Source organism: Somniosus microcephalus, chromosome 11 (genome assembly GCF_052327205.1).
Source record: "Somniosus microcephalus isolate GS21.2 chromosome 11, FLI_Smic_1.0, whole genome shotgun sequence".
In the NCBI taxonomy this organism is placed as follows: Eukaryota; Metazoa; Chordata; class Chondrichthyes; order Squaliformes; family Somniosidae; genus Somniosus; species Somniosus microcephalus.
Window position 1 is genome coordinate 89,972,962 of NC_140997.1, and position 18,665 is coordinate 89,991,626.

At 48.5% G+C, this 18,665-nt stretch overlaps 1 protein-coding gene across 4 annotated transcripts in view; it reads left to right on the forward strand.

Moving 5' to 3' along the window:
• The window catches only part of ift140 (intraflagellar transport 140 homolog (Chlamydomonas)), a 184,738-nt gene that overhangs the window by 28,059 nt on the left and 138,014 nt on the right, over positions 1–18,665 (forward strand). For all 4 annotated transcript variants that reach the window (XM_086000949.1, XM_086000950.1, XM_086000951.1 and 1 more), the window contains one exon: positions 18,356–18,504. In XM_086000949.1, the coding sequence (XP_085857075.1) occupies positions 18,356–18,504 (149 nt within the window). The remainder of the gene's footprint in view (positions 1–18,355; positions 18,505–18,665) is intronic.

Below are 18,665 nucleotides of genomic sequence, written 5' to 3' on the forward strand. Positions count from 1 at the left end.
TCACCGTGTCTGGGTGGATGAAGCTCTCCGTGCTTCCGCTGTCGAACAGGCAGGTCGTGGCGTGGCCGTTCACTTTGATGTCCATCATTGACTTGGACAGATGGTGCGGGCGGGCTTGGTCCAGGGTGACGGAAGCTAGTGTGTAGCTGAGCGAGTCGTTGTCATCTGCGGGCGAGGCGGTCGGGCGTGGTGAGTAAAATGGCGTCTCCCACGAGGTAGGGCAAAATGACGGAGAAGATGGCTGCCCCCGTAGCTCACATGAGGCACTATTGGGGTCGGTTGCCTTAATCAAAGATGGCCGCCCCCATGACTCATGTGTGGGGATGCTGGCCTCAGTTGCCCTAAACAAAGATGGCCGCCCCCATGACTCATGTGTGGGGATGCTGGCCTCAGTTGCCCTAAACGAAGATGGCCGCCCCCATAGTTCGCATGCGGCACTGCTGGCCTCTGAGGATCCGCTCCTGCAGGCCTTGGAGAAGTGGCCTTTCTTCAGGCAGGTTCTGCATGTGGAGTTCTTGGCTGGGCAGCGCGACCTCGGGTGCTTCTCCTGGCCACAAAAAAAACAGCCGGCGGCCCGATCGCGGATGCCCGATGTCGGGGCCGGTGCCGGGGGTGGCGGGGCCGGTCGGGTCCGGGACGCCGACGCAGAGGTAGGTCCCGGGGGCGGCGCTGGGAAGGGTGCTGTGGTAGGGGTCGGGCCCGAGTCCCAGGGTCGCGAGCAGTACCTGGTGAATGCTTCCTGATCTTGGTGGGCCACTTCCAGGGAGATAGCGAGGGCTTCAGCTTTTTCCATGCTGAGGTCTTTAGCTTCCAGCAGTCTTTGCCGTGAGTACTCGGACCGTAGGCCTTTCAGGAATGCGTCGCGGATATTATCTTCAGTATTTTCGGCTGCCGACACCGATTTAAAGTCACAGTTCCTGGCGAGTGCATATAGCGCCTGTGAGAATTCGGCTACTGATTCTCCTGGCTGTTGCGGCCGTGATCTTAGGAGGTGCCTAGCGTACATGTAGTTTACCGGGGTCCGGTACTTCTGTTTCAGCAGGTTGATGGCGGTCTCGTAGGTAGTCATGTCCTCGATGAGAGTGTATACTCTCGGGCTCAGTTGCGCCTGCAGGACACTTAGTTTGGATGCCTGAGGGACGCTGGATTCTCTCAGGTATGATTCGAAGCAGACCAGCCAGTGTTTAAAGTCTGCGGCTGAGTTTGCTGCTCGTGGGTTCAGGTCCAGGTACGGCGGTCTGAGGGCTCGCAGCCAAGCTGGCTGGTGTGGCTGTGCTCCTGGGAGCTGCGCTGGTGGCTCCTCCGCCGGTTGTGACTCGTTGTCGGACATCATTAAATTTAGTCAATAAAATTGATATACCTATCAATTCCTCCAATAAAAGGCGAAGAGTTACGAAGGTGACTAAAGGTTTTTATTGACTAAATAACAGAGCCCACTCTCGTGGGTGATCCGATCCAAGCAGGAGGAATACCAGTCAGTCGCTCACCTTTATACCTGGCCTGGTGGGTGGAGCCAAGGCGGAGTCGGCGGTGGTCATCCCAGGTATAGCAGTGTGGCAAGAGGCGACCTCGTACCGTGATACAATAGTGGTCAGTGATACAGTTATAACGAACAGTGGTGAACAGTGCTAACTACTAACAGTGATACGATAGTGAACGTGGTTTACCACAAGTAGTTCCTCCTCATCTCAGTTTTGAAAGAGCAGCCACTTATTCTAAGACTATGCCCCCTAGTTCTAGTTTCACCCATCATCGGGAACATCCTCCCCGCATCCACCCAATCCAACCCCTTCACAATCTTATATGTTTCAATAAGATCGCCTCTCATTCTGAACTCCAATGAGTAGAGTCCCAATCTACTCAACCTCTCCTCATATGTCCATCCCCTCATCCCCGGGATTAACCGAGTGAACCTTCTTTGTACTGACTCGAGAGCAAGTATGTCCTTTCTTAACTTTGGACACCAAAACTGTATGCAGTATTCCAGGTGCGGTCTCACCAATACCTTGTACAACTGAAACAATACCTCCCTATTTTTATATTCTATCCCCCTAGCAATGAAAGCCAACATTCCATTGGCCGCCTTAATCACTTGCTGCACCTGCATACTAACCTTTTGAGTTTCGTGCACCAGGACCCCCAGATCCCTTTGTACTTCAGTACTTTCCAGTTTCTTGCCATTAAGATAATAACTTGCTCTACGATTTTTCCTGCCAAAGTGCATAACCTCACACTTTCCAGTATTGTATTCCATCTGCCAAATCTCTGCCCACTTACTTAGCCTGTCTATGTCCCCTTGCAGGTTTTTTATGTCCTCCTCACCCACTACTTTCCCTCCCATCTTAGTATCATCTGCAAACTTTGATATGTTACACTCGGTCCCCTCCTCCAAATCGTTAATATAGATTGTAAAGAGTTGGGGACCCAGCACTGACCCCTGCGGAACACCACTAGTTACTGATTGCCAGTCTGAGAATGAACCATTTATCCCAACTCTCTGCCTTCTGTTAGATAGCCAATCCTCTATCCATGCCAGAATATTACCCCCAATCCTGTGATTTTTTATCTTATGCAATAATCTTTTGTGTGGCACCTTGTCAAATGCCTTTTGGAAGTCCTAAATACACTACGTCCACTGGTTCCCCTTTATCCACCCTATATGTTACTTCCTCAAAGAACTCCAGCAAATTTGTCAAACATGACTTCCCCTTCATAAAACCATGCTGACTTTGTCCTATTAAATTATGATTATCCAAATGTCCTGTTACTGTCTCCTTAATAATGGACTCCAAAATTTTACCTACCACAGATGTTAGGCTAACCGGCCTATAGTTTCCAGCCTTCTGTCTACTGCCCTTTTTAAATAAGGGTGTTACATTAGCAGTTTTCCAGTCTGTCGGGACCTTTGCCGAGTCCAGGGAGTTTTGGAAAATTATTACCAATGCATCCACAATCCCTACCGCCACTTCCCTCAAGACCCTAGGATGTAAGCCATCAGGTCCAGGTGATTTATCCGCCTTGAGTCCCATTATTTTACCGAGTACCACTTCCTTCGTGATTTTGATCGTGTTTAGCTCCTCCCCCCCTTTAGCCCCCTGTTTGTCCAGTGTTGGGATATTCTTAGTGTCTTCTACTGTAAAGACTGATGTAAAATATTCATTCAGTGTTTTTGCCATCTCCATATTTCCCACCATTAATTTCCCGGTCTCATCCTCTAAGGGACCAACATTTACTTTAGCCACCCTTTTTCTTTTTATATAACTATAAAAAAACTCTTACTATCTGTTTTTATATTTTTTGCTAATTTACTTTCATAATCTATCTTCCCTTTCTTAATCAATCTTTTTGTTATTTTTTGCTGTCTTTTAAAGTTTTCCCAATCCTCTATCCTCCCACTAGATTTGGCTACCTTATATGCCCTTGTTTTTAGTCGAATACTATCCTTAATTTCTTTACTTAGCCACGGATGGCTGTCTTTTCTTTTACACCCTTTTCTTCTCAGTGGAATATATATTTTTTGGAGGTTGTAAAATAACTCCTTAAATGTACACCACTGATCATGTATCGTCTTACCCTTTAATCTATTTTCCCAATCCACGCTACTCAATTCCGCTCTCATACCTTCATAGTCTCCTTTATTCAAGCTTAGCACGCTTGTTTGAGATCCAACCTTCTCACCCTCTAATTGAATATGGAATTCAACCATGTTATGGTCACTCATTCCAAGGGGATCGTTTACTAGGACATTTTTAATTAATCCTGTCTCGTTACACAGGACCAGATCTAAGGTTGCTTGCCCCCTGGTCGGTTCAGTTACATACTGCTCAAGAAACCCATCCCTAATACACTCAATGAACTCATCCTCAAGGCAGCCCTGCCCAATTTGATTTGTCCAATTAATATGATAGTTAAAATCCCCCATAATTATAGACGTTCCCTTATTCCAAGCCTCAACTATTTCCTGATTGATACTCCGTCCAACAGAGCTGCCACTGTTCGGAGGCCTATAAACTACGCCCACTAGTGTTTTTTTCCCCTTATTATTCCTTACCTTCACCCAAACTGTTTCATTATCCTGATCTTTTGACCCAATATCATTTCTCTGTATTACAGTGATTCCTTCCTTTATTAACATAGCCACCCCACCTCCCCTTCCTTCCTGCCTGTCCTTCCTGATTGTTAAATAACCTGGTATGTTTAATTCCCAGGCATTGTCACCCTGCAGCCATGTTTCTGTAATGGCCACAAGATCATACCCATATGTAGTTATTTGTGCCATTAACTCGTCTATTTTGTTACGAATGCTACGTGCATTCAGATAGAGAACTTTCAAAGATGTTTTGTGACACTTAGTTCCTGCTTTTGCCCTTTTTATTACTTTACCTTTTACTCCATACCTTCTGCCCCTTCCTGACACGCTCTGGTTTTTAATTTCCCCACTGCTACCTAAGTCTGTGACCTTCTCTGTTGTCATTTTTATTATTTGCTCTCTAGGAACTTCCCCCCCACTAGTTAGTTTAAAGCCCTCTCTACAGCCCTAGTTATATGATCCGCCAGGACTCTAGTCCCAGCGCTGGCCAAGTGAAGCCCGTCCCAACGGAACAGCTCCCTCCTGCCCCAGTACTGGTGCCAGTGTCCCAGGAAGCAAAACCCATTTCTCCCACACCAGTCTTTGAGCCATGCATTTAACTCTCTAATTTTATTTGTCCTAGCCAAATTCGCTCGTGGCTCAGGTAATAATCCAGAGATTATTACCCTTTTGGTTCTGCTTTTTAATTTGGCCCCTAGCTGCTCAAACTCCCTCAGCAGTACCTCCTTCCTTGTCCTATCTATGTCGTTGGTACCAACATGGACCACGACAACTGGATCCTCCCCCTCCCACTCCAAGTTTCTCTCCAGTCCAGAGGAGATGTCCTTAACCCTGGCACCGGGCAGGCAACACAGCCTTCGGGACTCTCGCTCTCGGCTGCGAAGAACTCTATCTATCCCCCTAACGATACTATCCCCTACCACTACAACATTTCTTTTAACTCCCCCCACTTGAATGGCCCCCCGCTCCACGGTGCTGTGGCCAGGTTGCTCATCCTCCCCGCAGTCCCTGTTCCCCTCCTCACAGGGAGTAAGTGCCTTGAACCTGTTGGACAAGTGCAAGGGCTGCGGCTCCTCCAACACTACCTCCTGGATCCCCGTACCTGCCTCACTTCTAGTCACACCATCCTGACCCTGGCCACGGACTACAGCTGAATTAATTAATTTAATTGGTGTGAATACCTCGTGATACACAGAGTCCAGGTAACTCTCCCCCTCCCTGATGTGTCTCAGTGTTTGAAGCTCGGACTCCAGCTCTTCAACACGGAGCCGGAATTCCTCGAGCAGCCAACACTTACTGCAAATGTGATCACCGTGAGCATCAATGGTGTCCACCAGCTCCCACATATTGCAGCAGCAACACATCACCTGATCTCCCATTCTATGTAATTAATTAAATTTATTAATATTATTCTTAAATACCCTCTGCCCCGATTCTAGATGGCGAATATCACACCTTAGAAACTATAAACCAAAGAGATTTAAGCTTAAAAAGGGAGAAATACTTACCAACCAATCACTTACCTGCTTTCTGGTGATGTCACACTTGGATTTCTTTTGACCTCTCTCCTTCCCTCCTACCGGCAATGGTACATGACAGTATTTTTGAGCCTCGCGCTGTTTCTCAAATTCACTCAGCATTCGCCTCTATGTGGCCTCCTCTGTCCAGCAGCTGTTATTTGAGATACGGTATAATGTACCATTTGCAGACAGATGTTGATATTTTGTGCTCAACAAGTCAAGGCATGTCGGTGCTGTGATGGAACTTACTCTCACATTTTGTCACCCAGTGCCAGGATCGAGTTCTCCCAGCTTGTGTGCAGTGCATTCCCCTGTTGAGTAAAGCTCCCCTTACTTCTCCCCAACAATCCGCCTCAGCCTCAATCTCTGAAGACTACCCCTACATTTTACCACTCCCTGCACCAGTTATCATTATAGCCTCTGAGTCAGATACCTGTTTACTGCTGTGGTATCACAACTGCTGGGAACCCAAGATCATTTCACATAAACAAAGATTTTTTTTTCGTTCATGGGATGTGGGCGTCGCTGGCAAGGCCAGCATTTATTGCCCATCCCTAGTTGCCCTTGAGAAGGTGGTGGTGAGCCACCGCCTTGAACCGCTGCAGTCCGTGTGGTGAAGGTACTCCCACAATGTTATTAGGGAGGGAGTTCCAGGATTTTGACCCAGCAACGATGAAGGAAAGGCAATATTATTCCAAGTCAGGATGGTGTGTGACTTGGAGGTGGTGGAGTTCTCCAGCGCCTGCTGCCCTTGTCCTTCTAGGTGGTACAGGTCACGGGTTTGGGAGGTGCTGCCAAAGAAGCCTTGGCGAGTTGCTGCAGTGCATCTTGTAGATGGTACACACTGCAGCCATGGTACGCCGGTGGTAGAGGGAGTAAATGTTTAAGGTGGTGGATGACATGTCAATCAAGTGGGCTGCTTTGTCTTGAATGGTGTTGAGCTTCTTGAGTGTTACTGGAGCTGCACTCATCCAGGCAAGTGGAGAGTATTCCATCATACTCCTGACTTGTGCCTTGTAGATGGTGGAAAGGTTTTGGCGAGTTGGGAGGTGAGACACTCGCTGCAGAATACCCAGCCTCTGACCTGCTCTTGTTGCCACAGTATTTCTGTGGTTGGTCCAGTTAGTTTTCTGGTAAATGATGACCCCCTCAGGGTGTTGATGGTGGGGGATTCGGCGATGGTAATGCCGTTGAATGTCATGGGGAGGTGGTTAGACGCTCGCTTGTTGGAGATGGTCATTGCTTGGCACTTGTGTGGCGCAAATGTTAGCTTCCACTTATCAGCCCAAGCCTGAATGTTGTCCAGGTCTTGCTGCATGCGAGCATGGACTGCTTCATTATCTGAAGTGTTGCGAATGGCACTGAACACTGTGCAGTCATCAGCGAACGTCCCCACTTCTGACCTTATGATGGAGGGAAGGTCATTGACTAAACAACTGAAGATGGTTGGGCCTAGGACACTGTCCTGAGGAACTCCTGCAGCGATGTCCTGAGGCTGTGATGATTGACATCCAACCACCACAACCACCTTCCTTTGTGCTAGGTATGACTCTAGCCAGTGGAGCGTTTTCCCCCCGATTCTCATTGACTTCAGTTTTACTCCTTGATGCCACACTTGGTCAAATGCTGCCTTGATGTCAAGGGCAGTCACTCTCGCCTCACCTCTGGAATTCAGCTCTTTTGTCCATGTTTGGACCAAGGCTGTAATGAGGTCTGGAGCCAAGTGGTCCTGGCAGAACCCAAACTGGGCATCAGTGAGCAGGTTATTGGTGAGTAAGTGCCGCTTAATAGCACTGTCGACGACACCTTCCATCACTTTGCTGATGATTGAGAGTAGACTGATAGGACGGTAATTGTCCGGCTGGGATTTGTCCTGCATTTTGTGCACAGGACATACCTGGGCAGTTTTCCACATTGTCAGATAGATGCCAGTGTTGTAGTTGTACTGGAACAGCTTGGCTAGGGGCACGGCTAGTTCTGGAGCACAAGTCTTCAGCACGACAGCCGGGATGTTGTCTGGGCCCACAGCCTTTGCTGTATCCAGTGCGCTGAGCCGTTTCTTGATGTCACGTGGAGTGAATCGAATTGGCTGAAGACTGGCTTCTGTGGTGGTGGGGACCTCAGGAGGTGGCCGATACGGATCATCCACTCGGCACTTCTGGCTGAAGATGGTTGCAAACGCTTCAGCTTTGTCTTTTGCACTCACGTGCTGGGCTCCACCATCATTGAGGATGGGGATATCCATGGAGCCTCCTCCTCCCGTTAGTTGTTTAATGGTCCACCGCCATTCACGATTGGATGTGGCAGGACAGCAGAGCTTTGATCTGATCCGTTGATTGTGGGATCACTTAGCTCTAGCTGTAACATACTGCTTCCGCTTTTTAGTATGCACGTAGTCCTGTGTTGCAGCTTCCCCAGGTTGGCACCACATTTTTATGTACGCCTGGTGCTGCTCCTGGCATGCTCTTCTACGCTCCTTATTGAACCAGGGTTGGTCCCCTGGCTTGATGGTAATGGTAGAGTGAGGGATATGCTGGTGGTGGAATACATTTCTGCTGATGCTGATGGCCTACAGTGCCTCATGGATGCCCAGCTTTGAGCTGCTAGATCTGTTCTGAATCTATCCCATTTAGCATAAGAATATAAGAAATAGGAGCAGGAGTAGGCCATTTGGCCCTTCAAGCCTGCTCTGCCATTCAATAAGATCATGGCTGATCTTCAACATCATCTCTACTTTCCTGCACTATCCCCACAGCCCTTGATTCCCTTAATATTCAAAAATCTATTGCTCTCTGCCTTGAATATACTCAACGACTGAGCCTCCTCTGGGGTAAAGAATTCCAAACATTCACCACCCTCTGAGTGAAGAAATTTCTCCTCATCTCAGTCCTAAATGGCCGACTCCTTATTCTGAGACTGTGACCTCTGGATCTAGACTCACCAGCCAGGGGAAACACCCTCCCTGCATCTACCCTGTCAAGCCCTGTAAGAAGTTTGTATGTTTCAATGAGATCACCCCTCATTCTTCTAAACTCTAGAGAATTCAATCTCTCCTCATAGGACAATCCCCCTCATCCCAGGGACCAGTCTGGTGAACCTTCGTTGCACTCCTTATATGGCAAGTATATCCTTCCTTAGGTAAGGAGACTAAAACTGTACACAATACTCCAGGTGTGATCTCACCAGGGCCCTATATAATTGCAGTAAGACGTCTTTACTCTTATACTCCAATCTTCTTGTGATAAAGGCCAACATACCATTTGCTTTCCTAATTGCTTTCTGTATCTGCATGTTAACTTTCAGTGATGTGTGTACAAGGACACCCAGGTCCCTCTGAACACCAACATTTCCCAATCTCTCACCATTTAAAAAATACTCTGCTTTTCTATTTTTCCTACCAAAGTGGATAACTTCACATTTCTTCACATTATATTCCATTTGCCATGTTCTTGCCCACTCACTTAGCCTGTCTATATCCCCTTGAAGCCTCCTTGCATCCTCTTCACAACTTACATTCCCACCCAACTTTGTATCATCAACAAACTTGGATATATTACATTTGGTCCCCTCATCCAAATCATTGATGTAGATTGTGAATAGCTGAGGCCCAAGCACTGATCCTTGCGGTACCCCACTAGTTACAGTCTGCCAAACCGAAAATGACCCGTTTATTCCTACTGTCTGTTTCCTGTCCATTAACCAATCCTCAATCCATGTTAGAAGGGTCATTGACCTGAAACGTTAACTCTGTTTCTTTCTCCACAAATGCTGCCTGATCTGCTGAGTATTTCCAGCATTTTCTGTTTTTATTTCAGATTTCCAGCATCTGTAGTATTTTGCTTTTGGACTAGTATATTACACCCAATCCCATGAGCCCTAATTTTGTTTAATAATCTCTTGTGTGGCACCTTATCGAATGCCTTCTGAAAATCCAAATACAGGAAACTTTGTGTTATCTGGAGGCTCAATGTCCGGCAAGCTCGAGCCACCGGCAAAAATCAGGAGCCGTTTTGTTAGGTTTTTTTTCTTCTCGTGGCTTTTTTTTCAACAGTCAGGCTCTGCAAAGTCTCTCTGAAGCTGTTGCTAAGCGACAGAGACGCTTCCACGGTACGGCCGACTGTTTAGAAGCTGTCAGTGTTTGTTGCCAGATACGGTATGCTTCAACATTAACGCTGGTTTGTCTGGCAGTTTTGAGGGAACAGCAACAGCTCGGTCCCGTCGGTGCCGGATAGCACAAAGTTTCCTGTACACTACATCCACTGGTTCCCCCTTATCTATTCTGCAAGTTACAACCTCAAAAAACAGATTTGCCGAACACGATTTCCCTTTCATAAATCCGTGTTGACTCTGCCCAATCCTATTATTTTGTAAGTGCCCTGTTACCACGTCCTTAATAATAAATTCTAGCAGTTTCCCCACTACTGATGTCAGGCTAACTGGTCTGTAGTTCCCAGTTTTCTCTCCCTCCTTTCTTAAATAGTGGGGTTACATTTGCTGCCTTCTAATCTGCAGGTAACTGTTCTAGAATCTATGGAATTTTGCTAAATGACAACCAACGAATCCACTATCTCTATAGCCACCTCTTTCAAAACCCCAGGATGTAGGCCATCAGGTCCAGGGGATTTATCGGCTTTCAGTCCCACTAATTTCTTGAGCACTTTTTTTACTAATAATTTCTTTCAGTTCCTCATTCTCGCTTGGTTCTCCACTATTTAAGTTTTTTGCGTCTTCCGTGAAGACAGACAAAGTATTTGTTTAATTTCTCAGCCATTTCTTTATTCCATATTATAATTTCTCCTGTCTCAGCCTGTAAGGGGGACCCACATTTACTTTCGCTAATTTTTTCCTTTTTACATACCTATAGACGCTTTTACACTCTTCTTATGTCTCTCGCTAGTTTACTCTCATTCTATTTTCCACTTCTTTATCAATTACTTGGTCCTCCTTTGCTGAATTTTTGTGCCTTAAAGGAATGTATATTTGTGGTAAACCACTGTTAACCTGTACATGCCTGTGTGGTAAACCACTGTTAACCCTGTACAAGTCCAGGCATGTCTCAGCCCCTGGCTCCACCCCTAAGCCCGGGTATAAAGGTGACTCACCACCCTTCCCCCGGGAGCTCTTAGGATGGATTCACTAGCAGAGGCATGCTCTAGTTCTTGGTCAATAAAAGCCTACTTCATATAAGTCCATCTCGTAGTCTTTGGTAGCACATCAATTTTATTGACTAATTTTCAACATGGAGCAAATCTTGAAGCCGGAACGTTTAGACCTGGATCCTCAAGCAGCAGATGCAGCCAATAACTTTGAACACTGGCTGAGCTGTTTCGAAGCCTTCCTGGAGGCCTCCAGCACTACTGTCACTACAGATGACGCGAAACGGCTTGTCTTGAACTCACAGGTGAGCCACCGAGTCCACTCGATCATCCGAGACGCCACTACTTACGCGGCCACCATCGCGACGCTAAAGGAACAATACGTGAGGCCTGTTAACGAGGTCTACGCCAGACACCTCCTGGCTACCCGAAAACAGCGTCCCGGGGAATCGGGCGCTGAATATTTACTGGCACTGAGAGTCCTCGGCCGGGACTGTAATTGCAAAGCGGTGACGGCCAAGGAATGCACGGAAGACCTGATCCGAGACGCCTACGTAGCCGGCATCAGGTCCAACTATACTCGGCAGAGGCTGCTGGAACAGAGGGGGCTCGACCTGCAGAAGACGGTGGCCCTCGCTAACTCGTTAGACGTGGCCCTCCAGAACATGGACGCCTACCCCCCTGACCGGATGGCCACGTGGACGCCACGGGAGCAGCCATCTTGGGACCCGGTAAGGCCACAAGCCGCCAGCAGCCCAACTACAGCTGCAATGACCAGAGGCCAGAAATGCTACTTCTGCGGCCAGGCCAAGCACCCCAGACAGCAATGCCCAGCAAAGGACGCGACCTGCTCCAAATGCGGCAAGAAAGGCCACTATGCGAGAGTGTGCAAGGCGAAATCGACCCCCAATTCCAGCAGCGCCGCGTGTGAACCGTACAGGCCGCCATTTTGGACCCCACCAACCACGTGTGAGCCGTGCGGGCCGCCATTTTGGACACCACCAGCCGAGGGGGAGCCGCCATCTTGGACACCATCTCAGGACCAGGCCCTCAGCGCGGGCGAATACTACAGCAACCCACCGACCTCGACAATGGCCTCCATCACCCTGGACCAATCTCGGCCCCATCAACTAGCCAGGTCCATGATGAACGTAAAGGTAAATGGCCATGCCACAAATTGCCTTTTCGACTGCGGAAGCACGGAGAGCTTCATCCACCCCGACACGGTGCGACGCTACTCCCTATCGGTTATGCGCACACGCCACCAGGTCTTTATGGCCTCAAAGTCCCATACGGCGGACGTCGGCGGCTACTGTGTAGCGACTCTGACAGTGAACGGCATGGAGTACAGAGAGTTTAAATTCCTCATCCTGCCACAGCTCTGCGCTCCCGTACTGCTAGGATTAGACTTCCAGTGCCATCTGGAGAGCATCACGATGGCATATGGCGGGCCCCTGCCCCCACTTACAGTCTGCAGCCAGCAGAATTTAAACACGGCGCCGCGCAAAGTATGCAGCCTGTCCACCCTGAAGGTCAAACCCCCCCCCCCCCCCCCCTCCGTTGTTCGCTAACCTCGCCAAAGACTGCAAGCCAATTGCTACTAAAAGCAGGCGGTACAGTGCCGGGGATAGGAGCTTTATTAAATCAGAAGTACAAAGACTCCTGAGGGAAGGGATTATCGAGGGCAGCACCAGCCCATGGCGAGCCCAAGTGGTGGTAGTGCAGACCGGCGAAAAACAGCGCCTGGTTATTGATTACAGCCAGACGATCAATCGATACACGCAATTAGACGCATCCCCACTTCCCCGCATATCTGACATGGTCAACCAGATAGCACAATACCGGGTATTCTCGACGATTGATCTGAAGTCTGCATACCACCAGCTCCCCATCAGGCCTGAGGACCGCCAGTACACGGCCTTCGAGGCTGACGGTCGCCTCTACCACTTCCTCCGAGTCCCCTTCGGCGTCACCAACGGGGTCTCGGTCTTCCAAAGGGAGATGGACCGGATGGTTGACCAGAACGCGCTGCAGGCCACCTTCCCCTATCTAGACAATGTCACCATCTGCGGCCATGACCGGCAGGACCACGACGCCAACCTAGAAAAATTCCTCCGTACGGCCCAACGGCTGAATCTGACATACAACAGAGAAAAATGTATGTTCCGCACCGCGCGCCTCGCTATTCTTGGCTGCGTGGTGGAAAACTGAGTCATCGGCCCCGGCCCCGACCCCGACCGAATGCGCCCCCTCCTGGAACTACCCCCCCCCCCCCCCAACTGCCTAAAAGCCCTGAAGAGATGCCTAGGGTTTCATGCGCTATCAATCACTCAAAAGACTGAGGTTAAGCGAGTAACTAACAGGCTTACACAGTGGAATACAAACAGTGGTTTACCACAGGGTTCTTCTCTTACTATGCCCAGTGGGTGCCCAACTATGCGGACAAAGCCCGGCCCCTCATCAAGTCAACCTCCTTCCCCCTGACGGCAGAGGCCCGTGCGGCCTTCACCCTCATAAAAGAGGACATTGTGAAGGCCACAATGCACGCAGTGGATGAGTCCATCCCTTTCCAAGTGGAGAGCGATGCATCCGACTTCGCCCTAGCCGCAACCCTTAACCAGGCGGGGAGACCCGTGGCCTTTTCACGGATCCTCCAGGGCCCCGAAATTCGACACTCCTCAGTCGAGAAGGAGGCCCAGGCGATAGTGGAGGCTGTACGGCACTGGAGGCATTACCTGGCCGGTAAACGTTTCACCCTGCTCACTGACCAACGGTCAGTAGCATTTATGTTTAACAACAGACAAAGGGGGAAAATCAAAAATGATAAGATATTGCGGTGGAGGATCGAGTTATCCACCTACAACTACGATATCTTATACCGGCCCGGGAAACTTAATGAGCCCCCAGACGCCCTATACCGTGGGACATGTGCCAACGCACAAGTCGATAGGCTACGGACCCTCCACAATGATCTCTGCCACCCGGGGGTCACCAGGTTCTTCCACTTTATTAAAGCTCGCAACCTGCCTTACTCCATGGAGGAGGTCAGGACCATGACCAGGAACTGCCAGGTCTGTGCCGAATGCAAACCGCATTTTTATAGGCCAGACAGGGCACACCTGATTAAAGCCACCTGCCCCTTCGAACGTCTCAGCGTCGATTTCAAGGGGCCCCTTCCCTCCTCTGACCGCAACACGTACTTCCTCAATATTATTGACGAGTACTCCCGTTTCCCCTTCGCCATCCCCTGCCCGGACATGACCAGCGCCACAGTCATCAGGTGCCTCCACGACCTGTTCGCCATATTTGGCTTCCCCAATTACATCCACAGCGACGGGCTCGTCGTTCATGAGCGACGAGCTGCGCCAGTACCTGCTCGAGAAGGGCATAGCCACGAGCAGGACTACCAGCTACAACCCCCGGGGTAACGGACAGGTAGAGAGGGAGAACGCAACGGTGTGGAAGACCGCCATGCTCGCCCTAAAATCCAAGGGCCTCCCAATCTCCCGCTGGCAAGATGTCCTCCCCGATGCGCTCCACTCCATACGATCACTGCTCTGTACTGCCACAAACGCCACCCCTCACGAGAAGATGTTCGTCTTCCCCAGGAAATCCACCTCGGGGACATCACTACCGTCATGGCTGACGTCTCCGGGACCCGTCCTGCTCAGGAAACACGTGAGGAGCCATAAGACGGACCCCCTGGTCGAAAAGGTTCACCTCCTCCACGCCAACCCACAGTACGCCTACGTGGCGTATCCTGACGGGCGGGAGGACACAGTCTCAATTCGAGACCTCGCACCCTCGGGTACCACCCGAAACACCATCGATCACCATCCACCACCTCCACCCACCACCACTACCCACGACGCACCACCGGGGTGTCTACCACAAACTGACGACATGCCGGTGCCATCCCTACCCCGAGAGGACGACACGCCAGTGCTCCGTCCCACGCGAGAAGCGGCCGTGGGCAAAGAACCGCCGCAACCGGCACCACGAAGATCATTACGGCAGACAAGACCCCCGGAGAGACTTTCGTATACGAACTTTTGAAACACTTCACCCCGCCGGACTCTGAAACGAGGGGTGAATGTGGTAAACCACTGTTAACCTGTACATGCCTGTGTGGTAAACCACTGTTAACCCTGTACAAGTCCAGGCATGTCTCAGCCCCTGGCTCCACCCCTAAGCCCGGGTATAAAGGTGACTCACCACCCTTCCCCCGGGAGCTCTTAGGATGGATTCACTAGCAGAGGTATGCTCTAGTTCTTAGTCAATAAAAGCCTACTTCATATAAGTCCATCTCGTAGTCTTTGGTATTGTTGATAGCGCATCAATATTTGTCGTAAACTATGTATTAATTCTTTAAATGCTAGCCATTTCTTGTCTACTGTCATATCTTTTAATGTAGTTTCCCAATCTACCTTAGCTAACTCACCCCTCATACCTACGTACTGTAGTTGCTTTGTTTAGATTTAAGACCCTAGTTTCAGATTTAACTAACTTTCAAACTCAATATAAAATTCTATCATATTCTGGTCACTCTTCCCTAAAGGCCCCTTTACTACAAGGTTATTAATTAACCCTTTCTCATTCCACAATACTAGATCTAAAATAGCCTGTCCCCTATTTGGTTCCTTAACATACTAATCTAGAAAACTATCTTGCCTGCAGTCCATGAATTCGTCCACCACACTATTACTGCAAATTTGGTTTGCCCAGTCTATATGTAGATTAAAGTCCCCCATGATTACTGTATTACCTTTGTTACATGTGCCTCTAATTTCCTGATTTATACTCTGCCCTACATTACATTACAACTACTGTTTGGGGGCCTATATAAACAACTCCCTGATGTCTTATTATCTTTGTTACTCTCTCTGTCCCTTCCTGACCCATTCTGCTTTTTTTTACCCAAAACTCTACTCTGCTCTAGCGCCTTGACATCCCTCTCGCTGCTTTTAAATTTACTCTTTCCTGAATCCACCCACTCCCCCTTCATTCGTTTAAAGCCCTGTCTACTGCTCTAGTTATTCGGTTTACCAGGACACTGGTCCCAGCCCGGTTTAAGTGAAGCCCAACGGAACAGCTCCCTCTTTCCCCAGTACTGGTGCCAGTGCCCCATGAACTGAAACCCCTTCCTCCACACCACTCTTTGAGCCACACATTTAAACCTCTAATCTGTTTGTCCCTACGCCAATTTGCATGTGGCTCGGGTAACAATCCAGAGATTATTACCTTTGAAGTTATGCTTTTTAATTTGGTTACTAGCTCCTCCAACTTCCTCAGCAGAACCTCATTCCTAGTTCTACCTATGTCATTGGTTCCTACGTGGACCACGACAAATGGATCCTCCCACTCCCAGTTCTTCTCCAGCCACGAGGAGATGTCATTAACCCTGGCACTGGGCAGGCAACACAACCTTCGGAACTCTCGGTCACAGCTGCAGAGAACAGTATCTATCCCCCTGACTATACTGTCCCCTACCACAACTACATTCCCTTTCACTCCCCCCACTTGAATGGTCTCCTGCACCATGGTGCCATGGTCAACTTGCTCATCCACCCTGCAGGCTTTTCCCTCATCCACACAGGCAGCAAGAACCTCATACCTGTTGGACAAGGGCAAAGGCTGAGGCTGCACCTGGGGTCCCCTTACCTGCCTGAGTTGCAGTCACACCCTCCTGTCCCTGACCACTAACCAGACCTGTACCACTATCTATTCTAAGGGGTGTGACTGCCTCCTGGATCAAAGTGTCCAGATAACTCTCCCCATCCCTGATGCCCCGCAATGCCTGAACCTCAGATTCCAGCTCAGAAACTCTGAACTGAAGTTCCTCAAGATGCAGACACTTACTGCAAACGTGTTTGTCCGGGATCACAATGCTCTCCACAAACTCCCACATGCTGCAGTTGCAGCACACCACCTGCACTGCCATCCCTATGTGACCTTGTTTTATGTAATTAAATTTGTAATTCGGTAACTTAGTTTACAGTGTAGTTTCTTGACTACTTACTTGATCTAGATTAAGTTAAGGGTACTGAAATTAAATATCCACCTGTAACATAAGTTAACATAACACAAGTAGTATAGCCAAAAAGCAGCAACTCCTTCACCCTCATCTCCAAATTCCTGTTCTTTCCAAATTCCCAAATAAAACACTCTGTTCAAGTCCATTCCGTTTAATCCCGCTCTGCAACACGGTGGTAGTGCCACACAACATGATGGAGGATGTCTTCAGTGTAAAGACAGGACTTCTTGTATTTATATAGTGCTTTTTTTACACCCTCAGAGCATCTCCAAGTGCTTCGCAGCCAATGAATTATTTTTTTAAAGTGCAGTCACTGTTGTTATGTAGGCAAATGTGGCAATCGATTCCCACAAATTGAAATGAGATGAATGGCCAGTTAAACTGTCTTTGATGGTGTTGGTCGAGGGAGGAATGTTGACTAGGAGATCTCCTGCTTTTCAAATAGTGCATGGAATCTTTTACGTCTACCTTAAGACAGCCGAGGCCTCAGTTTAATGTCTCGTCTGACACTGTAGCACTCCCTCAGTACTGTGCTGAAATGTTATTCTAGATTATGGGCTCAAGTCTGTGGTGGGGCTTGAACCTGCAACGTTCTGACTCGGCAAGAGTGCTGCCACTGAGCCAAGACACCCAAATAGGACCCATACCCAGCAGACAGAGGACACGATCATCCCATCAGTCTGGGCTAGATTTATACCGAGGTCCCAAAGTGTGCCACTTGGTCTCCTTTCCATCTGCTCCGATGGAGATCCTTTTAAATTCACTTCTCGTCGGTCACTGGTGTTATACTGGTTTGAGTTGGAATGGAATCTGATTCGGGTCACTGCCAGCCTTCTCAAAGCAATCCTGAGGATGGGAACATTTAGACTGTGTGAGATTCTAGAGTTGGGTTAGTCAGCAGACACAACCAAAGCCAGCTCTGCAGGCGTTTAACAAACATGGTGATGTATCTGAACTATTTGGCTATTAACTGGGCAGCTAACATTGATAGTAGAAAAAGGGACCTGCTTTCCCAGTAGGTTCACTGGCAGGCCCTTTAACCCATTGTGTACAACGTGCACACAGTAGTCACCAGTAAGCTGATCTTTTGCTGATTTAAAAATCTGTATATTGTATTAATTATTTTGATCATTTGTACAACATTTGATAACCAGAAAGACTGCTTGTGGTCCAAGTTGAATCATTGTACTCTCGCCACTGCCTCTTTGATAGTAGTGATTTAATACGAAGCATTATTTGTCGGTATTACACTCCAAATATCTCATTATTTCCCAGCCAAAGGGCGTGCCCCGATTGTACTGTATCAGGTGACTTTTTCCAGTATGTATAAGAAATTGGTTTTGGTTGCGGACTCCTCTTGCATTTTATAGAATAGAGAGATTACTTACCAGAATTGTCTTTTTATTTTTAAAAAGTGTAAATATTCTGAGCTCCAAGGAGGCACCTTGTTCTTAGTTTCCCACTGCGATACTGGGACTGATCCAAGTGTCACCTTTTTAAAAAAAAAAAAAAAAAGGTTGACAAATAAAATCGGAGGCTTAATCAGAAATTGCTAAGTCACTCACTCCTTACTGTATGAGAGATCTGATTGGAAGAATAACTTGATGTTTCCTAGGTATCCTAGCAGCCGGCACCAGTAAGGGACAGGTTGCTATGTGGCGAAAGGCTCTGGTCAGCAGTATGAGTGGTTGGAGAATGGAGGGGAAAGACCAATGGAAACTACAAGCGCCAATTGATCTCGAAGGAAATATCACACATATCAAGGTAATGGAGGAGAAGAACACACTCGCTCTGATCTCACCAGCAGTGCCACACAGCATATGCACCCTGCTGTCCATGAGCAAAGGACCTAGTCTTCCACCACTGCCTGGCGCGTGTCTGACTGCTGCTGGTTATATCAGTCACCATTCCCTTGATTCTGGCAC